At 36.2% G+C, this 11,446-nt stretch overlaps 1 protein-coding gene across 1 annotated transcript; it reads left to right on the forward strand.

Moving 5' to 3' along the window:
• Positions 1-7,604: 7,604 nt before the first annotated feature.
• Positions 7,605-11,238, forward strand: zp3c (zona pellucida glycoprotein 3c). The gene is made up of 8 exons (XM_065295380.2): positions 7,605-8,165; positions 8,308-8,420; positions 8,497-8,600; positions 8,687-8,858; positions 10,174-10,300; positions 10,422-10,510; positions 10,633-10,706; positions 11,007-11,238. Exons 1-8 carry the CDS (start codon positions 7,656-7,658, stop codon positions 11,120-11,122), a joined length of 1,305 nt encoding a protein of 434 aa, XP_065151452.2. The 5' UTR covers positions 7,605-7,655; the 3' UTR covers positions 11,123-11,238.
• The last annotated feature ends 208 nt before the right edge of the window (positions 11,239-11,446 follow it).

The raw sequence follows: 11,446 nt of genomic DNA on the forward strand, positions 1-11,446 counted from the left end.
ACACGTGTGCTATTTGTTGTTCTTGAATATTTTCAAACATTTAGAAGAAATTTTGATACAAATTTTTTTTTTGAATCACGATTTGTTCGTGAAAAAGTCTTTATGCAAATTTGTTCACGTGCATGCTTAGTGAATTAGACCAACTTACATTTTTAAGTTGAAACAACAATTCTATTATTACAATGTAGAAGGTAGAAGAACCAGTTTTGGCTGGTTCCTGAAGAACCTTTTTAAAACAAGTTTCTTTGTAGTGGATTAGGATCCTTTAGATTGCATTGTGAAAAGTAAAAATTGGATCAACTTAAAAAATGACTTCTGTTGGTAAAACAAAATTTTTTTTAACTTAGAAGTTCACTTTAGGTGAAATATTTAAGTTAAATAAATTTGATTTTCTTGAAGTGTTACCAATTGAGGTGATTTTTTAAGTTCATCCAACTTTTCACTTTTTACATGGTGTAAAGAAGTAAGAAATATATGGTTATTTTAAGAAACTTTGACGGAAAGGTTTATTTGGGAACCACAAATGGCTCTTCTGTGGCATTGGGACCTATTGTATGAGTGTATGAGAAAAGTTAAATACTGTGTTGAATAAAAACACACTGTGCTTCAACTCATCTTAGACCGGTAAAAATCTGTCATTTTTCTGTTTGGCCCAAGGCTTTAAATAATCACCAATATTAAAAACTTCAATCACATTGAATTCTTTAACAAGTTACATTATGAAAAGTATGTAGTTTATTTAAGAGTTTCCAGATTTCATTTTTATTTGTTTTTTACCTTAAAAAAGTCCTCAATGGCCTCTTGACCTGTTTTATTTTATTTTTTGCCATTTGCTCTGTGATTTACTGTAATGGCATGACAAGCTTTCAATTTTGAATTCCCCTTAGCCATAGGGTAAAACATTTACAGAAACAGTCAAGTCGAGGCAGGGTACCAACCGTAAACAGAGACTAAAACATTTTATTTGAAAAAGACAAATTCAAAGACGCACATTTAAACACATTTTAAAAAGAAACATAGCAGAGTCAAAGTAGAAAAATACCTTTTTGTTTTTATGTCAAAGCTTTTTAAGATGTTTGTTTTCTTTAGTTTAGTTCTGACTTTATTACTACTATTGCTTTCAAACAGTCATGTAATAGATAACCAAAAAAATTAAAAGGAAATTAAAAATTGTCAGTCTGGGTCTAGGAGTTTTGCATCTTTAAAGAGCAAATATATATATTTTACAGTCACATAACAATATCTTTATTTAGACTACTAATAAATAATAAAAGCTATTATTTTTGGTTACCCAGAAAACCTTTTATGCTATGTTGACACGACAACCTTTGTCTTTAAAAATAAAATGAATGTGCACATGACAAAACGATGTCAAAAAGATCTCTGTTTTCACCGATCTGTAAAGCGACTAAATCCGCTGTATTATGTATGCCAGGCATGTGGCTATGTTACAATGCAAAGAAAACAACAAGCCTGCGCACAGATGCCTTTGTCTACAGACAGATAAATATAAACAATTAAGACAGCAAAAGCATCAATCATTTTTGTTTATGTACGACAAATAACTAATTTGTAAAATTTGTTGGAGTATATTAAGCAGCACAACAAACACAATCCTGTTGGCTACCATTGTTGTTTTGGATATTCTCACGAATGCCTATAGACCAGGGGTGGGTATTCCTGGTCCTAGAGCCACTTTCCTGCAAAGTTTAGCTCCAACAAATAAATGATGTCACTGATTTAAAGGGAAAAAACACAAAATGACTGACTTTCAATATAAAAAGTGATTGCGGACTGGATTTTTTTTCACCTTTTTCACAGTCTTGGGCATGCCAAAGACTAGTTACTCCACATAACTATGTACTCTTTTTGCACAGGCCTACTAAAGGGTCAATGGTGCCACATGGTGATCAACAGTAAAAATGACACATTTTACCTCTTTGCAAATGGAAAAACCACAAAAAAATCAAAAATGCATGATAATAAGGGGTCATTGCTCTGCAATCAAAAAATGTTGTTATAATGGAAGTCATTGGGGAAAAAATGGCCACAAACAATAAATGAGGAAGAAAAAAAATCAAATATGATGCTGCACAAAAACAAAAAATGCATCAATGCCAATGTTTTTACCCATCTTTGAAATGCCCAAAAGGTAAAAGAAAATCCATGTGAAAAGGTAAAAGAAAATCCAGTCCACAATCACTTTTTATATTGAAAATCTGTCATTTTGTGCGTTTTCCCCAAATCAGAGACACCACTTATAAACTTGGCAATTAAAGAGTTAAAAATCATAGAATTTTTGTAAACATTTGGTAGTTTTGATCAGTACTGAGGTTGATTAACAGATTTACGAAAAAAATGCGAAAAAAATTATCTGATACATTTTTACAGCAGTTTAATTTAGTGGCCACTTTTTATTTTCTAAAAAATGTGTGTAATATAAGATTTGTCACCAAAAATCATTCCATTTGCTGAAACAGCAATTGTGGCCAAATTAAGACATAAAAATGAATAAAAAAATGGCCCCAACAACACATAAGGGTTAAAAGAGTGAACCTTTAAGTGGTCCTTATAGAACCATACAGACCGACAAAGAACCTTTAAGAAACCTTCACTTTAAAAGTGTAGCTTTGATAACTATTATTTTATAACTAAAGCCCTACAGTGAATCTTCACAATAACACAGCTTTTCAAAAAATCAGCTCTGAGCAAAGATCTTATAATTTCAGGCAAGATCGCACCTGTCGAGTTATTATTTCTCAGGTCAGATGGATCATCAATAGACCAGTCATCGTAAATGAATCAGAAACACTACCGTATGGCTCCGGGGAAAGATAAAGGTGCGCTTTCTATTTTTTTTTTTGCCATCTTGAGGCAAATATTTCTGTTTGAAAAAAAACATTGTCAATCAAACGACATAGTCAAGGAGAACAAAAATGATGTTTTATTTGAAACAGACTTTTGCAAACCTGCTTACAGTAAAGAAATCATACGTAAAAATGTTTCATTTATATGATTAAAACTTTGTTTTTAATAATAGGAACCCTTGTCTTTTAAACCCCTTGATGTTGGTACACTGTCAGGAGAAATGGTCAAAAAAGCTGTCATGGGGGTGGTACCCTTTCAAAAAGTATACCTTTGTATCTAAAAAGTTCATATATTACCTCAAATATATAAATATTGCTATCAAAGAAGGCATATTAGTACCTCAAATGTACATATTGGTACCAAGTGTATACATATCTGTACCTAAATGGTACTTATTAGGACCTTTTTGAAGAAGGGTACTGCTGCCCCAGTGACAGACTGGACAATTTTTGCCTTTTTCTTTTCTGATAGTGCTTTAAGACTAAACATATTTTTTTAAACTAGTGCCCTTAAAGCTATTTTTCCAGTTTTTCATTTTAATAAGCATTTAACCCCAGGCAAAAAATAGATCATAAAAGTCATAAAAGTAAATAATAAAATTTATGGGAACACTGGATACATAATAAAACAAACAATAATTTAGTATGTTCATGTGAATCTTGTATAAGAATGTATTCTGCCAACCCTGAAATATGTAAGTATGAGTCTGGGCTTGGTCCACAAAATTTCTGAATAACTATGAAGATATTAAATGCTGCCCCCTCACATACAGTACAGTATAGACAAGGGCATTAATCACTGCTGACATACCGAAGCTTCATTCACTGGCATTAACTTTACATTTTTTTCAATTGACATACATGTGTTTAGTTGAGGTCAACTTGCATTTTATTGCTAATATTTATAAAACAGAGGAAAAAAGAGTTCACTCAACACACTCTTAGATTGCAGAGGTCTTAAAAATGTAAATGACGTGTGCCAAACTTCTAACGTTACCTCTTTCTTTTTACCCATTATATATATATATATATCTATATCGTCGGATTTTCGAAACAGTTATGACGTAATGAAGCCTCGTTTGCTAAAATCACGTGACTTAGGCCAGTTTGAAACAAGATCCGAACCAATTATTTGAAACAAAAGATTCGAAAATATTTCAAAGTCTAGTGAAGCGCGATTATATATAATATAATTAGCAGTAGTATGTTATAACTTGTTGTTTTCCTTGTGAGAGAGAAGGACCCCAGATGCAGGATAGGATGTAGACAAACAGGTTAATTTGGGGTAAACAGGGACACAAAACAAAGACCCTCGAGGGGGTAAAACTATGGGCGATTTCGAAGCACGCTTCACTTGACTTTGAAATATTTTCGAATCTTTTGTTTCAAATATTTGGTTCGGAGCTTGTTTCAAACTGTCCTAAGTCACGTGATTTTAGCAAACGAGGCTTCATTACGTCATAACTGTTTTGAAAATCCGACGATTCACCACTAGGGGGAGTTGATCACGAATGACCAGTGTAGGTGAACTCGGATCAGTTTTATTATATAAGTTTATTTAACATTCATCATTCTGACTACTTTTTTGTGTACTTTTTGTTTATAGACAGATTTAATGATGAAATGTGCATAATTAAAAAGAGAGTTCGTTTTAATGATTTGTTTGCCATAAATAAAACTAAAAACATAGAATACACGTTTTCTTAAGTAATTTAAATTTCTTAAAAACATTTTTAGAACAATATTTTTATTATTTTGCAAAAAGTGTTCAATTGGACAGATTGCTGCTTTTACACTATTTGACCAGCAGGTGTCGCCAGCGTGTATGGGGTTTCGGCCGCTTCGAAAAAATTTATCAATTTGCGAAGCAATTGGTTCAATTCATAGACTGTAGGTTCAATTGATTCAAAGCTTCGTTTCTCCCATCACTAGTTAAAACAAAAAGAACAAACTTTGTAAACAAAACGCTACACTTGACAACCTAACTACAAACATAAGACTGGCTTAACTTTGAAACAGAATAGCATCAAACCAAGACAAGAGAGCAAACACAAGGGCATTAAATAAGAGAGCAAATCAAGAGGGGAACGGGTGACAATCATGAAACAATAATAGGATAATTAACGAGGAGACGAAGGGGCAGAGGCAATTGAGACGGGACAAGGAAGCATACAGCCCCAAACAAAAGCATATGTACTACCACACAAAACACGTGGGGCTGTCATGATCCTGCAACAAGCAAGGGCGTAGGAACCGGGGGGGGACGGGGGGGACGTGTCCCCTCCAATATTGGAGACAGTTTCATTTGTCCCCCCCAAAAATTATTTGAAAAATATTTGATTTTAAAATCTTTAACTCGCGTGCTTTTATTTTGAAAGCGCAACACAGCGTCTTTTCACCGGCCCGCCCCACCCCCTCAACGGCTAGTGGGGTCTGAAGCTGGCGACAGGTCGTCTGAGGTTAATATGAAGAGACAGCAGCAGCTCAGTTTAAATAATTCTTTCTACTGGGGAAGAAAAGAAAGAAAGGAAATGTGAGTTGGTATAAATTTTGTCCAGGAGGATAATTATATTTTATGTCTAACGTAAGCCATGGATAAGTTCTTCGTCAATTGCAAAATTTTTAAATTCACTTTTCATAAAGACGACGTGTATTCCTCTTGCTAAGCGGGATTTGATCAAAGCCTGGAGTGGAGCGAAAGCACGTTCTTCTCTCCACTGTAAGCATTCTGTAATCACTTCGCTCTGGGTTTTCAGACTGTAGTGTGTTAAGCTGGTAAAATTGGTGTCTTTGCACTGTATGCCTAGGGATTTGTCCGTTACATGACCACTCGCGTCCCGTTTTTTAACTGATACGCTGATCTAATCAGTCACTGGTACATGTTTGTTAAACTTCATGTGGCGTCACAAGAACCTAGAGGCAGATGACATCAAAATCCTGTGAGAGCGATTCAAGAAAACATACGAGGAGACTGCTATCGAAATGCTTTTACGGTACTTTGATGTCATCCGCCTGTCGGTTCCAGCACCGCTGCCCGAAGTCGAACCCGCAGCATAAGCAGCAGTGCTGCTGATCACGGCACATGATAATGATCACCGACACCTGTCATTCAATCACAGACCCCGTCCCGTCGAGTGTACATTACAGGGGTGATATACGATTTCATATTTTCTTTTTATAAAGTGGGTAATTTACTGTAGCTGTTTCGCCTCAATCTGAAATGCCCCAAAAGCATTTCCAACTTTGCTTGAACATTCTCTTGCGTGAGTCACACCCTGTACGCGTGTTTTAAATAGCAAAATCTATGTAAGATGTTTTTTTAGTCACAAAAATTAACATGAAGGGGATAACGTTTTTTTTAACCCTTAGTGCAGGAGTTGTTTTAGACATATAGTAAAGGGAATGGTTCAATTAAAGGACTGTGTTAAAAGTAAAGCTGTAAATTAACAAACTATTAAGAAACCTACTATATGTTGTAGGCATAAAAGTTATAAATTAGGAGATTAACTATCATTTTGACAAATGGCTTAAAACAATACAATGTATATTCACACAAAACCATACTTGCACTGCTGCTGTAGCCCACCTTTGGTCCTGTATTTTATAGTGACAGTTGGCAACCCTATATATGCCACATGAGACTTCAATATTGCATTAATAGCAAAAAAGTGGTAGCTTGCTATTAATCAGAAGAAAATAAAATATAAACATGCACTGAAAGTGTATTTACTGAAGTATATTTCAGAGATTAAAAATGGCATTTAAAATATGCAAACTGACAATTTTAAAGCAGTTTAAAACATCTCTCCGTAAAATGCTATTGGTCTCACCTATTTACATAAAGTGTCAGTTCACAAGACTTTTTTAAGATGTCAAATGTCAAATCTTTTGTGTCCCCAGAGAACATATGTGAAGTTCTAGCTCAAAATACCATATAGATAATTTATCATGTTAAAATTGCCACGTTGTGATTTTTTTTTTCACTTTAACCCATGCCTTAGACTTGTTGATATTAAGCTGATGTTGCGATTCAACATCTAACTAGTAACGCTACACTCTTCCCATCAGTATTTTTCTATACCTTGTTCATTTCCACTACTTTCATATTAGAGATCAGATGAAGTTCAGCTGGAAACTAACAGTGGTGACACTGGTGAGGGTAATGCAGGGAAAGCTAGAACTGAGCTCCAGGTAGGTGTTATATGAAGGGTGAGGTGATTTTAGATTGTTGATCATGAAAGGAAAGTTTGAACATGATTAGAAGTGAACACGTTAATTATATCATTTTAGTAGAATAAAGTATGTCTGTGAATGTTTTGCAGTGTATGACATATTTCTGTTCAAATCATTAACGGATCTGTCAGGTTTCCGATATGTGTCCCCCCCAATGTTAAACTCATTCCTACGCCCCTGGCAACAAGTACCAAAAACTATGACATGAAGGCAGGACTATGACATGTATTAAAACATGCACAACTTTACTATTACTTAAGTAAATTATCATTAAAGTAACTGTACTCTTACTTGAGTAGAATATGTTATTACTTTTACCACCTTTGATTATATCACAAAAAAAGAAACATGATACAACAACATAAGGTTTGCATGTAGTGTCTGCTAAACGCAATATCAATACTGTCCAGCAGACGTCGCCCTTTACCTGTCTGTCACAATCAACAATCAACAATTAACAGCAGGTGTTTCTTATCACCCTAACCATATAAAATCCCCTCCATTTCATTGTTTCCTCATGACGTGAACGGTCTCGGAAATCAGTCTGGTCTGAAAATGTGGTTGCAGTTTGTATTCATTTTATTTCTTAACACACAAAATGTGGTGGCTGAGTTTAATGCAACTGATTTTGAGTCAGAGGAGGAATGGGATACTGAAAGCTCGATGGTGAGTCCAGATAATTATGATCCATCATACAGAGCTGGGGAAACGGCCACGGAAGAACCTTCTCTCCTAAGACTACCGGAGTATGTACGAATCCAAGCATCCGACCTGCGCAAAGACTACTTTTCCCCAGAGATGGGCTCCATGGAGGTGCCTCCAGAGGTCCAGACCATACTTCTGCCCTCGGGCATGCCCGCTTGGAGACCCAGCTACACCACAGCTGGGAAAAAGGTGGAGGTGTTGTGCCACCTGGACCGCATATATGTAAGAGTCCAGAAGAGTGTGTTTGCAGACATCAACGCCTGGAAGAACCTAAAGCTGGGCACGTGTTCTGTCAATAAGGCCACCGCCTCTCACTATTATTTTCGGCAGAATCTGAAAGATTGTAAGATGAGACGAAGGGTAGGTGTTAAGTTGTGTTTGGTTCTCCTAGCTGGTTAAACTATACTCGGGACACTTGGCCATTAAAGTTTTAAAGTTAAGGGTTTTTCTGCGTATTTCAATTGATTTTCATCTTATTAAATATGGCATTGCTTTGTTTCAGGAGGATGATGATAGCATAACCTACACCAATGTACTACAATACCGACCTCCCATCACTGGGCTCATTGTTCGGGATTGGCCGTTTACCCTACCAATTCGATGTCTTTACCCCAAGTAAAGTTTTTTTTCTTTTTTTTCAGTTTCTTTTACTCTATTTAAAATGGCAAATTCTCACTATGATTTTTTTAAGGTTTCATTTCGCTTACCAAGTTGGATTTCTGCCCAAGATCTCAGCTGGAACCATGTATATAGGTCTAAAGAACAGATTAGATGCTTCACTTACGGCAATGGACGGTATGTCGTGGTGATCTCTCTCTGAGCTCTAGAAACCTGGTGAAGGTTTGTGCGTTTGCGCCTCACTTTTAGTTGTTGAATTTCAGCATCTTGGAATGTGCTTCCCGATGGAATGAGTTTCGTGCTTGGTCAGCCGATCTGCTTTGAAGCCAAAGGCCCCAGCGTTGCTGGAAACCGGCTGTATTTCAACAGATGCTTCGTCACTCCATCTCCAGAGCCTACTTCAGCTGACCGATATGTCGTGGTTGAGAATGCAGGGTTAGTATTGTCATTTTTAAACGTTGCTGTAAGGCCGACAAATATAAGTGCCCTTATCTGTGAAACCCTTAATTTTTTATCTAATTCTGAGATGAGCCAGTTTGATTTTCAATAGTTTTTTTTACTTTATCAATCTTAAAGATATCAAGATTCTATTCTCACCGAATGTTCTTTAAACTGTTGCCTGATTTTATGTAGACCGTTAAGTTACAAAATGACTTTACTTGAGTTCGAGAATTGTTGTTCGACTTCATACGAAGCTGCAATTAACAGTCGGATGACGTCAAAGTACCGCGTGAGCGATTCGAAAAATCAGACACGAGTCTAATTTAGACCCGCTCTCGCGGTACTTTGACGTCAACAGTCTGTCAAGTTCTTGTGACGCCGTATGAAATCGAGTAACTTTAAAAAAACTCGACTTTTATATGATGGATAGCTGATTGTAACAGTTTTCCTACTATGGAAGTCAATCAAATATTATGGAAGTATTGATAAATGATGGTAAGCACAAAGTTGACGTTACCAATTCCATTGTGTTTTTTCCTACTATGGAAGTCAAGTTTCAATTAGCTGTTTTGCTTGCCATTTATCAATCTACTTATGAATTTATTGAACAAATGTTTAGATCAACATGAGTAAATGAAGACAGAATTTTAAGGCCAAAAGGGTTTTAATTAACTTAAACCATACAAAAGTTGCACTCTCTCGCTTATCTTAAAGTATTGCAGTACCCTTATTTGCCGCTAGGTGCCCCCAATCACAAGCGAAATTCCGTCTATGATTTTCAGACTGGTGCACAAACTACTCTAGGAAGGACTTTTGTTAAAGGTCCATTCAAACAGCTAATTTTTTAAAACTTTGCTCAATTATAAAATGCTACTGGTCCAAGCCCATTGGAAGGTCTTAAAGCAACACCAAAGAGTTTTTTTTAACCTTAAAATAACTTTTCCAAAAATTTCAGTGGTTCATCTGCTCAAAACAGGGTGAATGGAGCTTTCACATTCGCTTTGCAGCCCTCTATCGGCCAAAACCGCACTAAAGAAGTTTCCAACCGTCGGGTAGTGGTCCTGTAGTTCGAGTGAAAACTACAAAAACTTGCTTTACGGCAGACCTACAATCCAATCAGAGCCAGCTATGCTGCAGTATTTACGACAGTGCTAATGAACAATTACGCTTCTAACCTGTAGGGGGAGCAAAGTCTTTAGTTTTGCTTTAAGTGAAACTAATTGCATGCATTTTGGCTTTAGGCTGCCTATGTAATTTGAATGAGACGCTAGGTTTTTAACTAACTCTTGCTATGTTTCTCTATTTGTAGATGCCTGGTGGACAGTAAAAACAGTGCCATGTCCCAGTACTACACCACTAAAGACAATAGCACTGTAAGACTGTGTTTTGCTGCATTTTTCTTCAACAACATGGTTTCCAACTCACCGACCCGAAAGGTACACGTCATGCCTTTGCTTTCATGCTCCAAAACCTGTTCTGTAAATATTTGTTCAGTACTGGAATGAAATGATTTTTATATAACATACTATTTAATTTTTACTATTCTTTCCATGACAGACCATGTTTATGCATTGTGAAATGTTCATGGCACCTTCTACTCCTTCACCCAGTTCAAAGTCATGCACATTTGATCTTCACGCCAAGCAGTAAGTTTTCAAGCATTAAATATGACCAGAGACTGACTGCCAAAACGTGCTGCTTTCATGTACTTTAATGCATGTAAATTCTGCTTTATTTCCTGTGGTTCTAAATGTTCACTGTGTTTAAGGTGGACTGAGATGTATGGTGATGCTTCTGTTTGTGAATGCTGTGAATCTTCATGTCCTATTCCTCTGCCTACTGGTCTGTATAAAAATATGAATTTGATGCAATGCTTATTTTGTGAAGAAATTACTATTTGAGATCCTGTCTGTCAAATCCCGGCTAAAGTCTCATAATCTAACAGTGGGATTAGGACTACAAGTTTGATTTCAATCTTTGACATGATCTTACTCAGTCAATATTAAGGATATCAAGGTTATATTTTCCCAGAATGGTCTTTGACTCCACAGAAAACCATAATCGCATACAGACTTTAGCTAGGTTTTAAGGCAGCTGCTTTTTTGAGTTCTTGCATGTTAACTTTTCTCTCTCTCTTAACAGCCGCCAAGTCCGTGATCACCAGTAAGTCTTGGGATTTGAAACTGGGACGGAAACCTTTTGGGAAAAAATTTCTGCAGTCCAACCCTGGGTTTCCTGTAGGTGGTGATTGGAATTAATACTAGAGGAACCATAACTTCTGGAAATCAAGTGTCTAGCATCTGTTTGATCCAAGTGTTTTTGTTCTGTGACTGTAAACTGAACTGATTATTTAAATAAATGAGTTAATTTCTAAGGCCGTTGATTTATTCATTTACTTAAGAAATCAAATGTGTATTTTAGTACTTGTTCAAAGTGTGGGTTGTGACCCACTGATGGGTTGCGTATTGAGATAAGATGGGTCGCACAAAGTTGCTTTGCTGTAGCGGTGAATGACACACAAACCAGTTCAAACTAATGACAAGGAGTGGCAATGATGGTATTTTATTGCAATTAAATTTGCA

The sequence above is a fragment of the Paramisgurnus dabryanus genome, chromosome 4, assembly GCF_030506205.2.
Source record: "Paramisgurnus dabryanus chromosome 4, PD_genome_1.1, whole genome shotgun sequence".
NCBI lineage: Eukaryota > Metazoa > Chordata > Actinopteri > Cypriniformes > Cobitidae > Paramisgurnus > Paramisgurnus dabryanus.

Coding starts and splice junctions, on each gene's coding strand:
- zp3c (XM_065295380.2), top strand. CDS start 7,656: ATGTGGTTGCAGTTTGTATTCATTTTATTTCTTAACACACAAAATGTG. Junction 8,166..8,307: donor ATTGTAAGATGAGACGAAGG/GTAGGTGTTAAG, acceptor GCTTTGTTTCAG/GAGGATGATGATAGCATAAC. Junction 10,511..10,632: donor TTTGATCTTCACGCCAAGCA/GTAAGTTTTCAA, acceptor ACTGTGTTTAAG/GTGGACTGAGATGTATGGTG.